General features: G+C 40.6%; 1 protein-coding gene across 10 annotated transcripts in view; it reads left to right on the top strand.

The window, feature by feature from the left end:
• Positions 1 to 23,696, top strand: part of LOC126921061 (uncharacterized) — a 259,485-nt gene that overhangs the window by 34,364 nt on the left and 201,425 nt on the right. For all 10 annotated transcript variants that reach the window (XM_050732249.1, XM_050732250.1, XM_050732244.1 and 7 more), the window contains exon 7: positions 19,573 to 19,827. In XM_050732249.1, the coding sequence (XP_050588206.1) occupies positions 19,573 to 19,827 (255 nt within the window). The remainder of the gene's footprint in view (positions 1 to 19,572; positions 19,828 to 23,696) is intronic.

Here is a 23,696-nt window from a genome sequence, read left to right on the forward strand (position 1 = left end):
GTAGTAAAGAATATTTAATTTAATGGAAATTAACGAACTCGATATTAAGCGTGTGTGAATTCAACAGAATGGAGTGTACCTTGGATAATTTGCAGTGTAGTAAAATTTACTATGCGCATATTTCCTGTTCCATTACTTGTTCCTCGGTAAACACAGCCATAGGTATAAACATTATTCGTTGTTCGAGGTAAATATGCGATAGAAAATCGATGGAACGTTGGGCGGCACTGACACGTTTTGTTTTGTAGAATTAATAATTGGAAAGGAGGTGATAGGTTGCTTGTAATTTGACGAGCTATATAGTTGTAGAAAACTAATTACGTTGCTCGATAAATTGCATCGATACGAGAAGTATACATTTATTCTTAATTACGTTCGAGGAATTTCTATTATATCGTTTATAAAATGGATCATCGAGCGCGACGTTTCTCCAAACGTGTGACAAAGAACAGAAATGACTCGTTATTCTGGAAAATTCTCGGAAAAGAAACGACGAATCCCAGTTGAATCAAGAAAATTCCAAGACTCGCTCCAACGATAAAGAAATTGTATCAGCGTGATGTCAGTTCCAACGTATAAAGTGCACGATCGATTTAATATTAGTCTTCTGAACGGGTAAACGCAAAGAGAAGACAGACTGTTCTGCTAGTTTTTGCGGATCGCGACTTCGTGTGGTTTGCAGCGGGATTTAATGCAACGCTGGGACAAGGTGAATACGATGCAACGTGTTCGCGGTTGTATGCGTGTTTCGTTTCCCACGGGCACACTGGCTAGCTAGAATCCCGCTGGAAGTTTCTCCTATAGGTTGATAAAAAACGGCGATTCAATGTCGCCACCGTTGATCCTTTTAAAGTGAAGGGAAGCCTTCGAAAGAGGCAGTTGATGTTTTAAACCTTCGTGCTGGTTTGCACTGCGACAAGTCCCCTGCTTGGCTTTAGGGCTTCTCTGATTACTTCATTATTCCCTGATATTTGTATTTAGTGGCTGGAAAAAAGAAACACTACGAAGCTGATGGCTGAAGTTTTGTAATTTATTCGTTCGTTAATAATCTGCTCGATCCTTGCTTTACCGGAGAAACTATTTTTTATATCGTTGCAGATAATTCGTCCGTAATTGCTTGATGATGGTTCTTAAAATTTAAAACGCGCGGTGTCGAAGATTTCGATTACTTTTTTCAGTCGTTCCAGAGATCGGAACACGAGTCGTAAATTATATTTCGAACGTGATTTATAATTATGTTTGATCGCGGTAGTACCGGTGGTATTCGTGTCGGTTACATCGATGGAATCTTTTGCCAATGGCAAAAAGTTTAGACGATCAGATAAGGTTAAAGACCAGATATACAGGTTTTTAAAGATAGAGGCATTAAGGTACGCGTTGGTAGAAGCCTGGTGCACTCCGCTGTAACAAAGAGCGCGTACGCGCAATTATTTCCGTTGTAGTAATTAAGATTCTTTGTTTATCTAGCTCTTGCATTTCCTCTCTTAACAATTTACTTGAACTTCTATATTAAGACGATTAAAATCTTGACGATTGTATTTTTTAACTTTATCTAATATCGTAGGAACTTTGGAAGCGGTGAAATCTTGCTACCTCTAGAAACTCCAGTCTTTTTTCTCTTTATTGTTCATTTTTAATAGGCTTGAAGATTGCGTAATGGATGAAAGTAGCGAAGCCAGGTGCGTTTTAAACTGGCCGTAATACGCGTGCGAATTTGCATGTATGAAATTCCATTCACGGTTTATAAGCATTAAGAAATCATTTTATGCTCATTGGGTGTGAACTATGCGTGTAATCGTAAACATCGAAACCCTAAAGGGCAGGCAATACCTCGTCTTTTAAATACCATGAAATTATGACATTCGAAATATGGCTTCTAGGAAAGGAAGAATTTTCACAGCCAAATGGCTATCATCTTCAAGCAGAACCTCCGTTATGGAAGAAAAGCAAAACGTATAAGGAAGAAAAAACGTCGATCATCAAAGATCCATAGTAGTATGACACAAGCGCTGTTTCTATTTATATTTTTAAGAGCCACTTTGATTCCTGCAGCCTCTTAACACTTGCGTACATCCATTCATTCTATGTCCTCACTGTGCGCAGGAAACAGACCCTCCATAGTGTCTGACCACGCTCCTATCATTCTACTGTACTCAATCTGTAACTCTGATGACACGGAAGTGCTCTTACAACAGATACACGCTAGGATTAGCGGCTTACGTGTTACGAGAAATGTACTTTCTTTCGTCACCGAGACAAAATTTTAGTCTCTTTGGTATGATGAAATTTTATTTGAATAAAAGTCGCATTCTCTTTTTTATAGATATATCGATATTTAGCATAGCACGACTTTTGCATAAAAGTTTAACTTTACGTTCTCAAGTAACGATACTATGCGCTTGAGCGATTAGTTTAACAGACGATATTATAAAATCGTTAGGTATATACGTAAAATTTCGTGATTGGATTCCGCTATTCTGCATTTTAAAGCGGATCTAAATAAACCAAAATCGCGCTTAAATCAGGCGAGTTTCATAGCTCGGTCGTTCAACCTTTCGAAACGACAGCATCGCGAGAAACTTTTCCTAGAAATCGATGATTTACGATCGTTGCTTTATTCGGGGTTCGTCTCGTTTATTATCCGGGATTAATCCTGCAGCACTCCCGTTTAGCTGCGACCGTACGCCCATAAAGACCGAGCTTCGTGGCCGAATAGGATCCGATGGAAAGTGATTTTGAGGACTTTCAGTCTCGACGAACGGCTGTGTCAATGCGCGAACCGCTTTAGAAAACGAGTCAATGAGTCATGCGACGGCATCATTCGCGTATTTATGAGCGGTTACGTCCGCGTTACTCGGTTTCCCACTGCACGAGCTCGTTTTGCTAAATTATTGCCTTCCATGAGCGCTCGCTCGCACATAGCCTCGGTGTTTAACCTCGCGTCGCTAACAACAGGGGAAATTATGTAATTTTAATTGCAACCGAATTTCCGATGCAACAGTCGATAATGTTACTCCGTATAACTGTGATTTACGAGCTGTTTAAATCAGCTTTGAAGTTTTTCCCTGTTCTAAAGGTTTTCTAGTTTACGAAATATTAGACATCGTCGCGAGGTCTCGATTTTATGGGATTTTCGGTGAGTTTAATTCTCTGAAAAAATATATTACGGCAAGATTAATATTATTATTTCTGTATTCAGAGGTAGGATCGCAATAGCTATTATTTTATTCTTTGGATAAATCTATCGCACCGTTCTGAGCCGAAAAACCTTTATTGCACTTTCTTGCATGGACTAGGGATAAAAACAAAAGAACATCTTAAACTTATCGATTAAATCTATCAGAACTAGTTTCTAATTATTATTTATTGTAAGTAGCGCATCTGCATATGGATGGCGAGCGCGAACTCACGTTGTCGTTTTCAATAAATAACACGAAATTTATCGTTCTGTGACCTAATTAATTACCACGTAACAATTTAAATGCTATCTAGATCGAACCAAAAGATATCCGTTAGTTCGATTCTCGAGAGTTGCCAAAATAATTTGAAAGATCGTTCGACCAGCGTAGAACGATCGATACGTGGAAATTAAATTTAACACGTGAAAGTGTTATGATGATATCGCGTGATCGAGTCTAAATGAAATTGCGCTCGGAGCTGTCTCGAGTCCTCGAACGTTTCTTCTTCTAAGATGATTAACCTCCTGGAGGAAGGTAACGCTGTCGAGGAGGCGCAAATTGTATTTCAGCTGGTAATCAACACGACGTAAAAGACATCGGCGATACTTCTTTTCGAGTCGCCAAATATGGAAGGAGACCGCTACGAGAGTTTCGTGACTTTGTCCGGCTGCGCCGCAAAAACTGTGCCGTTAATGGTACCCCTAGAAGAACGTGCCTAGTTTTACAGCCCATAAACGAACGTCGTGGCCCGGAATTAGAACGTATTGTGTTTCAGATGTTATCGAAAGTAGAACGGTAAAATGTTGCCCGATATGATCGCCACCAGGAAGTATCGAACTCCTATGAAACACGTTGGCAGGGAAAACAGACAATATGCTCTTTTCGAAACAATATGTTCTCCCATCTCACGGAAAAATTCAGCTTGCTGTTTGTCAGAAATTATCAGAGGTCGTATCGACTAATTTTACTATCTGTTTCTAGCCGAAGAATTTTTTCCCCTGAAATCAATGCTCGTCGTAGTATGGATAAGCGATAATAATTTTTCTAACGTTTATAAATTAACATCTTCCAAAGTACTCGATTAGATAGTATATTCTGTGTTCTAATTCGATATCGATTCTGTAACTGATAACCGGGATTTACAAGGTTTAAGAGACCTTAAGTAAATTCAAAGATCAGGATTGGAATCTTAATCTAACGATTTAATTGCTATTTCTCTAGACGCTAAGAGAACTCTAGAATACAGAAGAAGAAGAAGAAGAAAAAAAAGGAGTTCATTGCGGTGAAATTCAATGCTTATTTATTATTTTCTATAATTGAAGATTGAAAATAAGTTTTTGATTTGATCTCAACAGTTTCTTTTCTTCCTTTTCTTTTTTTTCCTTTTTTTTTTTAACCAATATCGTCGTTTCAATTAAACCAGATATAAATGATAGCTAAGTAGGTATGTTTCTACGCTAGATCGATGTAGAACGCGTTAAATTTGCAAAAATATCTGGATCGTCAGAAAACGAAGCATCTGTTAATAGCGAGGCATAAATCGTTGCGTATCGCGGTCGATGCCTGTGCTTAGATATCGTTTCGCTCCTCTATCTCTCCGTTGGAGAATCCCATGGTGAGATAAAGAAGCGAAACTCGTCGATCTTCTTGCTGTATTTTACAATAAACGATCTTGGCTACCTCGGATGGTTTACGATCGCCTGCAGTCAACCAACGAGCATAATCATCGCGGTTTAATAGCGAATTCGTCGTGAAACTCTCGGAGAAAATTATGCACGCATCCACCGTTCCATTTATTTTCATCTTAGGAGAGAAGGGAAAGGAAAAAGGAACGTGCACGAGGAAAATCGGTGATTAGACATTTGAATATACCGACTAAAACCGTGAATCGCACGGTGTCTTGTATCGAGATCGTAGAATCGATCCGATGGCAGAGCAGCGAGACCCATTTACGCGGAAATTAGCGATTGGCCGTGGCAAATTTAATCGCACGTCGCAAAGAGAATCGCAAGGATCGGCAGCAAAGATAGAATCGAACTATCAAAATTATAACTGACTCTTTTTGCTCGTGTTTGGATCGTAATAAGCGTATTCAACGTAAACATAGTTATTCAGATTCGGAAATAGGTTAAATCATTTTTAACAGGTTTTTAATAGTTGAATAGTTTAATAGTCTTTTGAAGACCGCACGGCATGATCATAGCCAGAGTTTAATGTCTGAGCAAGGATCTTCTGCAAGGTAATATTTTAGCAGAGAAATTGAAATACCAAGAAACTTTAGCATCGCGTTAGTACTTGACGACCATTCCGTAATATCTTGGTTAAGACAAAATATCTGCTTTTTCTTGACTCTATAACTCATTCTCGTATAAAGTCGCGAGATTGCTGTTTTAAACTTAACGATTTTACAACTCATTGTCAGTTTACTTACAGGATAGGATTTCAACGTATGAGTTATACGCGAGGGCTCTTAGCGAAGCGATTAAGGTGTCGGATGGCTAATTTAAGAGGTGTAGTTTCGATTCTCGGCTGGTATTTTTCTAAATATTTCTAGACCAAACTACGACAGATAAAAATGACGCGAGACTCGAAAGTCTGTCCGTTCGTTCCTACTCACTCGATATATCCTTCTATTCCACAAGACAGCGACCCATCGAACGTGCTTTAAAACCTCATACGGACCTTCCACCTCGACTTCCATTTATCATCGAACTCCTCCGCTATAACTTAACTCAGCCAGACATTACAAATCGATCTCTCGATAGCTCGGAAGCGATCGAACCCGCGAAACACGAAGAAAGCAAGAGGAGATTCTCACGATAAACGTTCGAATCTCTGCGAATGATCTATAAAGAAGTAAGAAGGAACAAAGTAAGTAAATTGGCCAAGCCCAGCTCGTTCCCCGAAACGATTTCAACGAGAAGCGACTTCGGATTCACCGAAAAGGTTCGGAGGGCAGGAACAATGCCACGCCTACGCTTATATTGGCCTACCGTTTCGCGTTCGTGTCGATTTTCCGTGGATCTGGTTGAGATATTCGCGTGAACCGGTCACGACGGACTCTCCGGACTCGTCTCTCCGCAATTCGTGTACCGATAAGCTCTTAGAAAGCGCACGGCCTCTGGATAAACGCTCGTAGTCACGGTCCACCGAGTCGGATACGGTGAATAGGTGAAACTTAATCAAAATCGTCACGGCCTATTTTGACGGAATTGCCCGGGGATCGGTCTGCCCCTTCCGTTCGTTCCAGTGATCCGCGTTTTTCGCGGAAATGGAAAGCTGTCGTGAGTTAGAGATCGCTTCGACGTGTTTCTGCCTTGTCGATCCATCGATCGGTATCCTCGTTTTGGTCTGTTCGTGATGGGAAATCGGAACTGATCGCTTTGCTTCTAAGTTGTATAACGATGTTGAGTAACTGTTGAATTAGAACTGTTGAATTAGAGTATTTAAGTAGAAACGAGATATTGAAGTGGATGGATATTGAAGTGGTGAATACGATAGACCGATCGAAGGTCATGTTCTTCTTCTCAGTCAGTGTAAAAAGTACGTGCGTCAAAGTCAGAAAATCGACAAAGACGCTCTTATTACATTTTCCATCTGTGATTTTTCATTATTATGTTCTCTGTAGATATTCATATCTTACGTTAAAGCAATTTTTCTGTATGTCACAACTTCCTTTTCTTTTCTTTCTTTTGCCCTCAAATTAATTTAATTATTCCCATCGTATTTAACAAGTATTATAAGCGACCGAATGTTAGAAACGTTATTATTGTTTGGAATTTCCAGTAATAACCGCGTCTGAAAGTTTTATGCGATCGGGTTTGACAATCGTGTCTAAAAAGGTGGAAGGCAATTTTCTTAATGGAGCAAGATTCATCGATGGCAGTTAAAAAGATACTAAATCAGTCAAAGTCTAGGAACCGACTACAATGATTTCAGGATACCTTTCCTTTTGTATGCCGTGTTCTATTTTCATCGATCCTTCCCATTAGCCGATGAGTAACGCCTTTTATCGGTGCCACCAAACCCTCGCTATCTTACCCTTTCAATGGATCGATAAATCAATGAAAACCGGTAACATTGCGTGGCTTAGCGTCTGCTGGTTAATGCCCTGAAGTACAAACTATTATTAACGAATGTCATCGATGTTGCTGGGGCACGACACGTGATGCGAATTCTCAACTAATTGGCGATCAGTCAGGTTCCAACTGATCGATTGATATGGCGAACTGTGAACGCTATCAACGCTTAAGTTTCGTTAGAAAAGTGAGGACAATGGTCGTCGCTCCTAAGTGGATAAGACAAAACTGGTGGCTAACGATGCGTGCTAACTGCCCCTGATCGAAGGACGGTCGTGGGTGGCATCGCATAGGAAAAATCCGCTTTCCCGTGTTTTCTCGAAATGAATAATAACTTTACGGAATGCCTCGACTCAAAAGATGCTTGTACGGTCTTAAGGACCTTGGCTATAGAAATGCTAAGATTTATGTGTCCTCAACAAAGGTGTCTAGACATTTGGTTTGGACGGAACGTAACCGACGACCACTCCAAATCCTGAACAACACGAACTCTAAATAAATGCTGCCTATGCGCTCTGACTTATTAGAGGTGTTGCAGTTATTTAACTACAAGTATAGATGATATACAACGTATACCTGATACTTATAGCAATTTTGTGTCATATCATATTCCATAGTTTTGGACGTCTGTTATTATCTTCGTGTTACTTTCGAACAAAACTTTCGACGACTATAAGCATTAAAAAATTCAGTTTCTTCATCGCAATCGCTATCGTTAATCACCAGTACGCTACTCTGTACTTTTTCATATTACAATGTTATTTTGCAATCGATGTTCTAGTTTCCAATGGCAGCTTTATCGATTTTGCATCATGTTCGTGTTACACAATTTCTGTAAAATGCATACCTATTACGCAACACCTATCCTGCTATACAGAAGTTTAGAAGCCAGCGAAACGCTCGGTGAATTAATTTCAACGTTTTCTAAACGCGGCTTTAACAACGTTTTAAACTAAGCTCTACGCGTGTAAACGCGAGCGCGGTTTAATTGCGGTTGACGGGCATTTAACGAAGAACCGTTTTCAAACGGCGGAAACGGTTCTTTAATATTAGCACAGGGGTTACTAGCTTCATTAGCACCGTCTATGAACGCGGTTCTATGTTCGTGCGGCAAACACCGTTCTGGGAATTTGTTTTCTACACTGTTGCTTTTTATTTTCTGTGTTTCTTCGTGAACGCTACATCGTTTCGTTTAAAGCATCCTCTGACCGATTTGCTCTTTTTTAAAAATTATTTCACTATGAATCTATTATTTCATTTGCGTCGTACCTTGCGTATAACGTTTCTTCTAACGTAGAATATTGAATAAAGTAGAATTTGTTGGACTAAGTATAAGCAAACGGTATCTAATTGTTCCGCTGCTTATGTCTGGCGATGTACGTGCACGATTCGATGTTAAAATCTATTAAAGAAGAGGGAAGGAAAGAAAAAGACCGAAGAAAAATAGTTAAAAAAAGAGAACGCTTCGCCTGGAAAATTTTTCTCCATTAAACAGCGTCCATTATGATTCTCCTAAGCTTCTAAGCGCATTGCTAATAGGAATAACAAGCGGCGCGCGTACAGTGTACACGCGCAGAGAATAATCACGGATATATAGTCGGAGGTAAATGCTTTCGGAATCGCGTATTCGAGTGATCGTGCAAAACGGAGAAACGTAATCGCGTCCATAATTCTTGGCTGCGTGTAGGCTAATGTGTTGTACGCCGTTGCTTAGATTTTCAGGAACACGCCGACTTTTCTTGATAACACGGTTGAAGCACGCTGCCAAGGCAATCGGCCTCGACTTCCTATTCAAATCGGTACGGGCCACGATTATAGAGACCGACTGTGCGTGGATGTGTTTGCACGCCTACGCTATGAATCCGTTCAATTCGCCTCGCGAACGCGCGCCGGCGAACATCAACGCGAATCGTGTCTTATGGTTCTTATAGTCGACGATGGGTGACTCCGTACACCCACGACGAATCACCTCGCGAGACCTTTCTTCTTCTTTTCGAACGGTTCGTTCCAACCTCTTGCTGTAAAATTGGTTCGATAGAATGTTTGAAAATTTTAGAAGACTTCTTTTAACGTTTCTTCTTCCTTTCGATGGCGGGAACTGTTCTTGCTGAATTCTTCTTGTAATAAGAGTTTTCTAACTTTAGAATTTCTACGCTGTTCCTCCGTTACAATTTGTTCCATGGGATTAGAGGATAATTTATGGAGTGCAGATTTACGTGTAAACTATAATTTTGCATTTCCAACCATCCAAGGTTATTCTTTTCGTTTAGAGTAAAAAGAATCTCGTCGACGGAAATAAGAAAAGGAGAATGAAAGAAGAAAAAAAGCAGCGATCATACGGTATATTAACGCATAGTCTATATCAGCAGTAATCTCGTAAGAAAAATTAGAATTTAATGTACTCACAGTTTCATGTACACCCTCTTGCTCGTGAAGAGGAAACCGACTACACGAGTTTTATAAAATACATTATTAACTCTACGCTGCGGTAGATGATTCAATCGCTAGACGTTGTTATTTTATCTCATAGCATCATTAAACTAATCACCATAAACTTAACATAGCTCTACAACATCGTAACATTACCGCTCTATTATTACAACATCACGAACTTTCCTCGTTTAAACTCTCTCCGGATTGAACAATATTCTAATTCCCCCTGCTTTTATCTTATCGTTATTATTCGCTATCTTTTACCATTATCCGAAACACGCACTGCCTGTCACAAGCCAACGATAATTTAATCCATTCGACTTTTTATTTCTCCGCTTTGTCGGGTATTCTGACAGCTTTTAGAAGAACAGCCGACAGACCCAGCGAATTAAATTTTCGGCCTGCGAGAGATTAATTTAGAACATCGTTAACTCATTTCCATTTAGTATTTATAATTGCGATATTTTTTTAGCTACGTCGCAATCGCCTTTTGCAATCTCCAACGCAACAAATCATCAACCTTTCACCGATCCAGTTCTCCGAGACTCCATCCAATAATTTCATTGAGATCCATGGCTATCGACTATCTAGCGAGAATCGTATCGAGATCACGTAGATCGCGCGATTTGTTTTCCATTGAGGATACAGGGAATCCGCGGACTGGCATGAAAGTCAATAACTGTCGGTCGATACCTGGCACACGGCTACCGAGACAGCGAGCTGCCAGCGGTTTCAGCGTAACCGTAATCTCGGCGTGGATTCAACCGTGAATTATGGACTACTTTATGCCGGTTGCACGGACAAGAACGCCCCTGTCCTCGGTTCTTCCGAGCACACGCTACTCCGTCACATTCTAACACCTATCCTCCAACTTTCCCATGGATAGATGTGCTCGTTGCCGCGTTCTAGCGGTTTTTAGACTTGAACTCGACATGGAATTAAACGATGCAGGCTTAACGAGCAGCAGAGAGGATAGGAAATCGCGTGGAAAATTGTGGGACGGGTTCAAGACATTTTTGTGGGAAGTAGGTAAGCGTGTATCCTATCGATGGTAGATAATTGCTTGGACGAGAGCGAGTTGGAAGTTTCTTCGTTAAATGAAAATAAGTTAGTGGAGAGGTTTCTTCAAGATTCGTTATAGATATTAGATTAGATAGTACGTTTCTTTTTGAAACGTTGAAATAAAAATACGATATACAAAGAGAACGAAGAATTTGGCCATGCTTTGTTTGGAGTTTCCATTCGCGGTATTCGTTAACCTGTTCCAGCATCGATAAAAAGAATTTCCATGCAAGAGTCGCTTCGAAAGTTCCAGCTCCTACAATAAAATTCCATCGATTAACGTAACGAGAAACAATGCATTTCCGGTCACGGTTATCGATCCCGAGACCAATGAAATTTCCATACGAGTTTTCCCGCGCCCAACAAAAGCGTGCAACGTCAACCGGCGAGATTATCCGACGTGTTCCTACGCCGTTTGAAAAAATTCCATACGAGAAATCCCAGACCTACGATAAGATTCCATGCAGCGACGTAATCAATGTATAATTCCGGTGGGTAGCTGTGCAATTACTGGAAGGCCATAAGAGCCGCTATAACAGGCGTCACAACGAAATTTCCACGCGAACCGATAAAACAAGCATTGCGTAACGTGCAAAAGGAAAACGGAATCGTGACTGTTGCCTTTACCACGACTGCCGTCTGTCACGACAGCACGCACGGTTGTCGGCCGGATTAAGAGTCGGATTTTTCATCAATTCGCCAGATAATACGATATCGTCGCGCGATACTTAACGCTGGTGGGACTTTCGCGCGCGTGCACGCCAGTACGAACGAATACGAAAAATGGAGACGATTGACGAGCCGAGGGGTACGCGGTCTGCTCGCGATAAACCGACGTATTCCACTAAATAGGTCGTGCTCACGGCTAAAAAGCTGCTGACACGCTGCACCGAATCTCCGTGAACAGCGAGACGCTTGTCCACGAGAAAGTTAACGATCGATGCATCGGAGATATACCCGATGCTTGCCTTGTACTAAGATTTTTCGGACTAAGGTGAGATAAATTTTAATCCATTAAGAACCAAGTGAAATAATTCAGGTGGTTCTGAACGTGTTATGGGATAAATAAACGCGAATATTTTTATCAATTATAAATAACTTCTACTTTAATCGAGACTTACTATGTACTATGGAACGCTTGAATCACGCTTATCGTGGTTAACTTTTTTGCGCGAAATTGCCGATAATTCGATGGTTTGACTCTCGACTGACTTTTACTTTTATTTAGGGCTATATTTATGGCGTTTGTAGGTATGGCATGGTTTCGTTTTTGGGCCTGGTGACACGATTCTTTGTACCGAATGGACTGACGCGTGGAGATCGTACGTGCAAATTTTCACGTGCAATTCGCACGAGGTTACAGAGACTCGTCAGAATTTCAAGCGGTAGATTTTGAAACGGTAGTAACTGGAAATGATAAAGTAGCAATAAAAGAGCAATTGGCCGAGTGTCTCACGGATACGGAGTGACGTTAAGTATCGTGCTTTGCATAACGCGACACTCGATATACTGTCGCGTACCATAAATCGAGTCTGGAGAAATGTCATGTAAATTGAACGGGCTGTCGGAATGTTCGTCATCGGTCAAGTATATCCATCACTTTTACTCGAAGAACATAAACGATCGTGATTAGCGATAGAACCAGCGTCGAGCTTTACTGCCACTATGGCCTACTTCACAGTCATCGCCGCAACAACATTATTATTTCACGTATATAAAGAGAATATGATTTTCTCCGTGTGTATTTAACACCGCGTTAATCTTAAATATTGAGAATTTTTATATCGAAGAATTAAACTATCGAAGATTTTAAGTATACAAAGTTAAACTAACGCAACAAGTAGATTTAATATCGTTTGTTTCTTTCGGAATATTCAGTCAGTCTGCTACTTATTTTTAAACAATCAAAAAAGGTGGTACTTATATCTTCTCTTCATAATTTTCATATTTAAATACAAAATGCATCTTAACCAATATCGTCCATCCCACGAACAATTTTCCAATAGCAAGTAACACGTAAGCGCAACAAGAGAGAACGTGGGTTTTATTTCTTCTCGCAGACTCTGTTCCATAATTGAAAATACGGTACCACGAAATAATCATACGATTACATCGCTAATCGATCATCCGATACCGTTGCGAAACATCCTCGATACGTCATCGAACGCATCATTACGATAGCTTCTCTCTGCACGCTACATTTCCACCATCGCAGCATCTTCTTTGGTCGGTAGCCTGTTGTAGCACAGAGATTCACTTACTCAAGATAGTAAAGGCATTCCGTAAATTCTGCGAAAACTGTTACTCTAACCTCAAATCTGACCAAGCTTCCGCACGTATCTTGCAGTTGGTACTGCTTATCCATCGCCACACGCTTAGTTAAACGTTTACGTAAGCCGAATGATTACGTGGTTCGAAGAAAAAAAAAACAGCGAGGATGATTGCACGGATCCTTTAACAAGTTCCGACAACTTGTACAAACTAACGGTGTTGACCTGTTTCCAAGAATTAGTTTTTATTTTCTGTAGACAGTTACCAGAATCTCCTGCAAGAAGAGTCGACCAACAGGAAATTAAGAACGAATGTTTTATTAATTTCTCGTACGCAAAAATTGGAAACTTTTACAGAAAGGAAATATGATCCGGTTGTGTAAAATCTCGCAATAAACCAACAGCGATCCTAGCTTTTGGTTTTTGCCAGAATCGCTAAAATATCGATCGTTCAAGCTACGTTATCGATTCGCAAATAGAATCAACGGCGATTGATAATTTGCAAGATTAATGGTCCATTTGTCTCAAAGTTGCTTACAATCGAATCACCGATCTGATAACTACGGTTTCGTATAAAAATCCCTGCCAGGACAAAAAACCATCCATCGGTAAAACCGAATCGCGATTGCAGGGTAGGAAATAAGTACTCGACTAACTCGATGTAAAGTCGGAACAAGGAACAGAGCATGTGGCGTATTGTTCTATGATGTATCGGCACGTGTTTGAAACTTTCTACTATAAAAGCAGCGTAACGCGGCGCGCCGCGCTGCTCCGAGATGGAGCGATCGAACGTCGTCTCGAAAATCTTTTTCGATGCGTGGCTCGATAGTTCAACAGATCGGAAACTCAACACCGTTACATTTTCTACGAAGTTAGCGGACGTTGAACATAAGCCGCGTTTCCTCGTTGATTTTTAACAGCTTCGATCACCGACCGACAACCGCTCAATTTTACCGCTTCGAGAACTTTCGATTTCCGCTAGACGATCGATCTCGATAATAATTTTACCGATTTGTTTTAAGAATATTCACCGACATATCGATCCGTTCAAATAGAATTGTTCAACGTTTACGATTTCTCCGAGATCGATCCTGTTTTTCGCACAGCCCGCCGACTTCAATTTAATGAAACGCGACTTCGCGCCTGAAGATTTAGATAACTTTTCTAGTATGTATTTATTCCGTTACGCTTGATACTTTCGATAGCATTTTTATGGGGCGTGCTCCCTTGGACTCTCCACCGTTATCGTATCCTCTTTTTTCTCTTTTCCTAGCTATTTTGATACGAATATAGAACGCAGGAAGATTATTCCGCGAATACTCGGAAAAGAAATTGGTTCTCTGATTAGATCAAAAATATACGACACAGATCGAGTTTGCACAAACGGACTATTTTACGAATATTTCGTGCTGCGTATGTATTTAGAAAAGGAAATGTCTGTTGAACGATATCTAGCCAGTCAAGTCGAAGGCCAGTGAAGAATGTTTGTGACCATGGGAGAGTCGTGTGTACAGGAAAAAGTAAACTTCGCGGGAATGTAAAGAGAGTCCAAGTATGCACAAGCTGCATAACGTAGTACTTTGTAGCGTAACTTTTTATGGATAAGTTATGTAAAACATACTTTAAATGCATTTCTTACGACTGAATTTTTTCATTTCCTTATAAATATGTAATTTATTCGAATGCTTGTAATACTTTAGAAGGAAAGGCTACGAACGCGTGACTTTGGTTACAAATTATACTCGTAGACAAATTGAAAAAGAACGCAAGTGTCAGCGTAGAAACGTAGATGTCAACTTCTACGGTAACGACTAACAAACAGAAATTCAAGTTCTTCCTGTAAATATTTACACGTCTCTAAGAGTAAAGCAATATATGTTCTATTCTTCTACTGGAAGATAACGTTCATTTTTCAGAGAAATCATTCTTTATTATTTAAAGTCTTTATCTTTAAAAGTGGTCGGGTCGGTCACGTACGAAGTATCGTGTAGCATTTGAGGAAATCTATCGAATATTTTTATCGTTCGTAATCGCTTATCTCCGTGGTATCGTCCTAAATATATCCCTATTATTTACTTAAAAGAATCTCGTAACAGTGCGATACGCGATACGAAACGTTAAAAGTCTAACTGACCGTGACTCATGACACCAATTATCAATCAAACCACTAGATTCGATTTAGATATTCGAATAAAGGTAAGGCAACGTCATTTATTCCAACAAATCCGAATTAATCTAAATGAGCCATCTGAAATTTCTAAATTTCCAATAGACGCGTCTCGTATAAACTAAGCTTCTACATCAATCTGTTCGAGATCGTATGAAAAGCCGCGCGTCTTCGATGATCTCGTTCGAAACCACTAGGTTTTCCACGGTTCATGGGTGTGTACTTTCCCGGCTATAGAAATCGAAGTTAACGGCTAGAAAATCGAATCCAGCGATCGAAACAAATTAGTGGTCTTTTTCTCTTTTGGCTTTCACGCAATTTTCACTCGAAGAGACGAGGCAGGTGTGTCTCTCCGTGAACGCCTCGATTCGAATTTCCTCCCGTGGTCTTTCTCCGCAGTTCAATACTCGAACACCGTCTTAACCGCGAAACGCCAATTATGTTTTATCTAAACGTCGATCTTCAATATCAGATAAGACCGAGCCTCTTCCGCAGGCATTGTTCTCGCGCGGACGAGACCGAGTCGCCGGGAAAAACTCACCGACGAGCCGAGGAGCCAGTCGAAAGCAACACGGTCCGCACCGCGGACAGATAAAGTGGAACAATCGCGCGTAATCGTACGCAATCTATGGGAGAAAGTGGGCTAATGCGAGCTGCGGATAGACTCGGGACCCGCAACGTCTTTGTTCTCTGCTGATTCCAGCTACTTCGCTTCGCAGGAGACAAAGATCGTATAGTCGCTGGAACAGATACAGTAGGTGTGAACGAAGTTTGATCGAACTGGTAGTACTAGCGTTATCTGTGCGCTTAAATTCTAAAATTTCCTTGATTCGATGATTCTAATACCCGTTCGCTGGTCTGAAATTTTCTTTGCCGATCCGAATTTAAAGCTGTGTGCGTATTCGACTTCAGAACGACTTTCTTGTTCTTAAAAGAAGAAGAAACTGAACTCTTGATTAATGCGAGCGAAAGCGACAAATTATCGCCAGCGTGCGTATAGCCTAAATTCGTTCGTATCGAGTACGTGGGACAAGCCGATACATTTCGTTCGAGGTGACTCGTTCGATCAAAGTAGTGGAAGAGATGGCTTAAAAGATACGACTTTGAAATACTTTGCTTATTGCGAGTTTGTGATGTACAAGTGTCAGGATAAATAAAGAAGCTGCGTCGATCGCTGCTGTTGAAGATTGCGTAAACTTTCAGTAAGTATTCGTGTTAGATGGGAAAGTGGATAGCTTTGTCAGACTCGATGATGTTTCTTTTATAGTTTCGGCTAGCACGAACTTGCGGTAGGTCGTTAAATTTTATGGTTATTAGCTTTGTTGCGACTATTTTGTTAGAAGGATTAGTACACGTGGATTTTCAATGGTGTCTGGCATTGGTTCGAACGAAATGGCGATGAAATGGCTTTCCAAACCACTGTACGTTGCGTACGCGTATAATCGATTTGGCGGCGATACACGTGACAACGAAAAGCACGAAATTTGCGATTCGCATCGCAATCAACCGACCGTTCTACCGGATTCTGCTCGTTGGATGATTCATGCGGCGCGATTTTCCTTTTTCACAAAGGGGCAGATTAGATCGTTATCCTGGCGGATCTCTTCTGCTTCTCTATATTTCTCTATTTTGCTGTGGTTGGAAATAAATCACTGTTCGGGTCATCGCGGCGCACAGCGAACGCGGACACTCTACGCTTGGGTGCAAAGGTTAAGCACACGCGTACAAAAGAAAGCAGTTAAATGCCTTTATTGCTTCCGCGAAGCAAGTCAAGCATTTCGACGCAGTGCTCATTACGCTTCCACTGGTGGCTTGCGAGAGAACGTCTCTCGTTCCTCTGTGAAAATCTCCGTTCGTTCTCTCTACGCCGTATAACCAGCCCAATGTATTTGATTACACGTAACAAGAAACTAGATGCAACGACAGGGTAACGTGAAATTTCATTGCAACGGATTATCGTGATACGCGCTGCTCTGTCGAAGGTCGATAGAAAGCTTCGACGTAGATATATATGGCGCGTGTTATATAAAACATTTTTCAATTTTATTGCCGCTGCAACGAGTCACGACGATTGTCGTGATTAATATTGTTCTAGGATATTTACCGTAAAAATATATTTGGCAAAAAATTAGTACACAGTCTGAATAGCCATTTCGAGCGCATAAGTACGAAATATCAAAATTTATTGACAGATGCATACGTGTAAGACGATGCAAACGAGTTGTTTTAATCGATCGACTCGCGAGGTGTGATCTCGCACGTAAAGCTGAAAACAAAGAGACCGTATTCCGTAAAAAATGACGTACGGGGTAACGGCATGCTCGACGACGTAAAACAGACACACGGCTAATTTGAAGAAAAACAGCGGGTTAATTATGTGCAAACGATGATTATTCACGGAATAAGAAAGTAGAGTGGAAGGCAAAAAGGAAACGAGGACCGTGCGCGGCTGCTCTTATCGCTAATTTAAATCCCGCCGTGGGCAGGAAAATCATAATCCTACTTTATACTTCCTTCGCAGTGGGAATATCATGGTCGAACGATGCTCCGCGCGCAGGAAACTCGCCGCGTTGTATTTCTGCGGGCATCGTATCGCTTTCCTTCTCGTGCTGCACCGCCTATTCGGCGTGATTCGTTCCTTTTTTTCGCTGCGAGCCTCGAATTGATGAATTTCACCTGGTCAGGCGTTCGTAGAAAGGAGGAAACCGAAGACAGGACTGAAAAGCGAGAAAGTGTGGCTGTCTGCATTGGGCCGCGACGAGCTTCGTATCACTTCAGCTGCATATCGGAAGTGCTATATTTGTACTTACACTTATTACGGGATAATTGACAGATGAAATACCTGTTTGAATTTGATGCTCGATTAAATTTAGACGAGAAAGTTGCGAATAGTCGCTGTCACTCAACACGTACTTAATCATTTTGCCAACAAAAACGTCAACAGCTGTTGTCGTGGAATGTAATGTTAAAGGAAATGGTCTGTTAAGTTTCATGCTCGTAATCTTCAAGTTAGACAAATTGTAAATGAGATAATTATAGCTGTAGCACGCAGAACTAGAGCTTGTCACGATTCTAACGACTTTAGGATAGTTGAAATTTTGGCGTTTGCTGATCTATCTACAGGCATTCGATGTCGATACATTCGACTCGAATCATAAAACGAGTTCCAGTACTCAGCGTTGCTCTACATTTACCATCGTATGATCTACGAATCAGTTGGACATGTTAATATGGCTGATTTCGAGTTGCTCGATGTCGGGCTGTGATCTAGTCCATAGCGTAATCCACGACAGGTCAATTAGATCTAAATTGTGAGATCCATCACGGACTATAGATCGCTCAATTAGCTCTAAATATTGTTCAGTTTCACGAATCTTGAGTTTTATGGTTCGAACTTGTGAAACCCAACAAAGATCATCACAGAGCCGCGAGTCGTTGAGCCATCCTTGAATCACTTGAGCACCACCTAACCGCGAAGGACCTTGAGGTCGCGGAACTTGCTAGGGATTTCTTGAGATGGTGTAAGACGTGGATTCCAATGATACAAGGCGGATCTCGTGATCCAGGGGTCAGGCAGCTGGAAGTGTCACGACCCCAATGTGATCCGTAGCGAGTGTCACGACTACAGGGTTTGTGCAGTGTCCGATGACTCTGTGGTGGTTCGTGGCTAGATCCACAACTTCTGGGTCAGATGACTTGAAATCTGACATCGATGGTGTCAACTAGCGATACCCACGTTTCCTACAGCTGGCTTTGACGTACTCTATACGAGACCTTGAGGATCAAGCTATCAAGGTTTCATGACCTCAGGGTGGCTCGTGATACGTTCAGTGATTCTGGGTCGGCAAAATAATTATTCAAAGCCGTTAATTTCTTCTTTCTTTTTTTTGTCGGCGATTTATCTGACCAGAATTTTAATGTACTGCTTTAATAGTGTTATTATGCAGCGCATGCTTGTAAATGCATGACTTAATCTACCAGTGGTCGGCGTGAAAGAAAACTTTCGGAAGATCGCCTCTGATAACGGTACTTGGCCGAAACGCAATTTAAAGCCCATAAATCGATCTTCGCGTGGGCTTCCGGGTACTTTCGAATATTCGTATACTTAATAACCATACATTTCGCTGTTCACTTAACACGCTTTCCAATCCCGAAGACGATACTAATTTTGATGCTTAACATTAGCTGATTTATGTACTCGTTGGTGATTGTCATTAGTAGCTTAAAATTTAACGTGGAACGACAGCATTTAAATCATATTACAGCCACTGACACCTTCTATGGTATTTTTACTGTATCATACGGTATATATCTATCACGGTATTTCTGAACGATAAACTTCTACATTTGGTAACCGTAAGATGAATCTTTTATGATTATAGGTACTCCAACGAGACATAGAAGAACATGGTCGAATCGTCAGTTCGATCGTTAAATTAGGAGGTAAAGTTGTCAATCAGCAGCAAGCACAGCAAAAAGAGCAAGAACAGGATCAAGCGGAGCAACGGGAACAACGGGAACCGCCTCAACCTTTACGAACAGCGAGATATTTGGAACGCCGATGGCATTTGCTGTTTCTACGAGCTTTGGAATGGCAGTGTCACATCGAAACTCTTGTGTCTCGTATAAGCAGTAAGGTGAGTTTACATTCTTGTTTCTGCTAAATTTTATACTTTCGCGAATAATTGTCACAAAACAGACTAAGTACTAAATTCATCTAAATCACAAATAAAGATTCACCGATGCAGATTATTAACCACGCTACTTCTATTCGAATCAAACACACCTGTTCAATATTTATCGCTCGCAATTATTGTACGAAACGGTAATTTGTTTTCCATACTCGCTGAAGTGAGCGAACTAACGTTACCAACATTCCTGATAAGTCCATTTACAATGGCAACTGATTAGAATTACAAAAACAGATGTCAGGGGGAACGGTCTCGTGAAGCGATCTGCTAGAAGAGCAAGCTTCAAATTAGAAACTCTAGCACAAAAGGAGATAATTTGCATTAAGTGTAACTACACGCATTTACCTCCATGTTCAAAGAGAATTCTTAGCTTGGGAACTGAAAAAGAAATATATAGTTCGAACATGTCTGTATTAACTTTTAGTATACCAAAGTGGGATGATCGATGATTTTTCCAAAAGTTTCTTGCCAGATCACACTTTTCGCATTAATTTAACGTACTACCGTAGTTTCGCCACTTTCGTTAAATCTGACAAGGATATCATTGACAATGAAATTTCATCTGAGATACGGTTGCTAAAAAGTATTCTAATTATTTACTTATTAGCTTTTAATTAATTAAGTCAGTGTATCAAATTTTGTATCACTTAGTAGTACTTTCACCCGACTGCAAGAACTTGATTCGAATTAATCGTCATTCAAGTGAATTTTATCACTGGCTCAATATCAGAACGTATCATCAAAGTTTCTCCAAAGATCAGTATGCTTCGTGATCTTCGATCTTTTCACCGTATTTATCGAGGAATTTGCGTATTCACGGTGCACGCGATTGAGAACGTTTTAGTTAAACGTTATCCTGTTCGACTTTTGTGCGTGTGCCGGGTTAATGGAATGTTGCACGTTTTCATTACGCGCACGTTTACATGCACTCTGGGTAACTTAATTATTGACAGGGATTTATGGGTTAAGAGAATGACGTCTTCGATGTGATTATTAAGCGTACGGTGCTTTTAGTTTATTAACTTCTTCTCTTTAATTTAGAGATTCGAAAACATAAAACTACAATTTTTTCAGCTGCCAATCGTATCTCCATTTTGAGTAAAAGTTATATATTAACAAAATTCTTCTTAAAAGAAATTTAATAATATTGTGTTACAGTTAGGGTATATAATTATACAATAAACCTGTCTTTTCAGAGGCAGGTTATCTTAACAGTTTATTAAAACCACGCTATATAACCGGAAACTTTCAACAACTGTACAGGTGGAAGTGATTTTTGCACTGTTAACCGAATTATCGAGTCGCGAATTATCTCGACATTGACGTGATTCTTTTTCAGCTATAAAATTCTCACATTTCCGTAAACATGTTCTCTACCTCTGTATTCATATTTTACAAACACAGACGTGTAAAAAGTAAGCAATAAAAGAAGACACGCTAATTGTACGAAACTATATTACTAGTTTCTCGTAGTGCTATCAAGGATTTCTCAGCCAGGAATTTCTCTACTTCTGTTATTAGCCTTTTAGTAGCAGCGTAAAACCCAGCGTGCCACCCAGTGGAACGAGTGTCCACGTGAAAGAACAAATGAATGCACGCCGTTAAAAAGATTTCACGATGTTCGGTGTTGTCGGTTTGGCCATTAACTCGCGATCGCGTAGCGAATGCGTTCCTTTTCATGCTCGTTCATTCTCTCGAAACCACGTGAAAGTTCGTCCAGCCAGCGTTGACCGTAAAAATTTATTAATTCTATAGTACGATGCGAAGAATCGGATGCTTTTATTTCTCCATCGTGCGTCTCTCATATTCCCCCCTCCCTTGTTTTCTCTTCTTTTCGCTTTAAACGTCGAACGATCTTCAATTTATACCAAAGAGTCTTGTTTCAATGGATACTTTGCGACTATTATCACGAGTTTAGGTATCTCGGATGATCCTCGTTAAGCGAGTGTTTCGTATTTATTTTTACGATTATCGAGTGTACGCTTGAAATCTTCGACGAGTTTCTTAGATCGCTTTGTATGTTAACGAGATGATTGGCTCTCGCGAAGGTTCCGTAATTTTAGTGCAACGAGGAAGTCTGCTGGTCTCTATGTAGGAGGCTTGTAAGTGAATATGATAATACCTCGAGTGTTCGCCGAACAGTCTTAGTAGTGGGTGTTTGCGAATGAGATGAGATTTGTGCGGCTTGAAGCGTGTCTTGTTCAATGTGATTAACAGGCAGCGAGAAATTACAGTTGGTTTTTGCGTCTCCTATTATACAACTATTTTTCAGATTGCACGCCAATGTATTTTCTATCGAATATTCTATTAATACTTGTATATATGTGTAACGAATAATTTGCATTCTCTTAATACTTCCATGAGTCATTAACACTAAACCTACCGGCGCGGTCAAATCGACCGCTCTCGCGACTTCTACACAAATTTAACCGTATTTAAACTTTATCATATCGCCTCATAATTTCTGACTTTTCCTAAAACATGCATACAATATATTTTTCTGTATTTAATTATAGTTTGCTTTTTTATTTTCTGAGAAAAATTTATATTCTGTCTTGCCTACCGCGAGCGGTCATTTTGACCGCCCGACAAAATATGTTAGTTATTCTTAAAATAAATGCAATCAGTACAAAGAAAAGGCTGCCTCAAGATCCAATGACAAACAAAATTAGTATAACAAATAATAACAGCTGTTACACCCGTAATCTTGTCATAAAACTATCCATCCCTCGATCAAAATAGCCGCCACTCTACTACCCATCATTATCTAAGTTAAATCATAAAAACTATTACTTCTTTAATCACCGGTCATTTTGACCGCACATGGTAGGAATAGGTATACGCGAAGTGTCGGTAGGTTTAGTGTTAAGAAACGAGATCAAATTTTATTTTATGATACTAAATATGTAATTACACGATCGACGCTAGAATACCATTATTTTACAATTAATAAGAAACGCCAGTTTACCTGAATCGCAGCAGAGGACAGGCAAAGCGTATCGACCTGTATCGAGAATCGGGCCGATCGTACACAGCCTCGTAAGCAATCAGGAAGCACGAGAACGCTGTGTCCCTGTTTTTACGGCCTCCACGAAACCTACATCCTCCCAGATAGAGCTAGTCCGAACTAAATTTATAATCGAATAAAAAGTGTCAGCTTAACCAGGGAAATCGTTAATTATTAGGACGAATTGCATCCGGACAGAGCACATACGATAAATCGGCCGATTGCAACTACGATCTTACTCTCTGTTCCCGTCCTTTTCCTATTTTTCCCTCCCTTTTTTACTTTTTCTTTTTCGGGCAAATTTATCCGTGTCGAACGAACGCTTCAGGCAACCGGCCATTCATATCGGCCGAACGTGTTTGCTCGGTAAAGCGATCCCGCGCATAAAGTTCGATTAACGCGAGCAATCAGCTTGGCGCGTGTATACAAAGGCCCGGTTTCACTCGCGCTCATAAACCGTGCTAGATGCAACGCGTGTCCGCCTAAAACTTTCACGCGAGGCGTACCGACGCGGCAAGGCTTTCCGGTCTGTCCTGAATTTGGATTTTTCACGCCTTCCTCCGCGCTGATTCTGTTCGTTTCGCGCGGTGTCGCTTCGTTCACTCTCAGAAAGAACAAGCACCAGTGTAGGCTAACACAGGCTTGCTCGATTAATTTGTCTTGTCGAAGTTTAAACGACTCGAATAATATCGCAATGTTTTCATTAGTCGGAAACACTTCGAAAATGTGCTTCTCTTTTTGTATCTCGATGAAAAGCTTGTTGTCAGATCGTAGTAGCCAAGAGGGTCGCGGCAAGTGCCACTAAGTG

The sequence above is a fragment of the Bombus affinis genome, chromosome 10 (assembly GCF_024516045.1).
Source record: "Bombus affinis isolate iyBomAffi1 chromosome 10, iyBomAffi1.2, whole genome shotgun sequence".
Classification (NCBI taxonomy): domain Eukaryota; kingdom Metazoa; phylum Arthropoda; class Insecta; order Hymenoptera; family Apidae; genus Bombus; species Bombus affinis.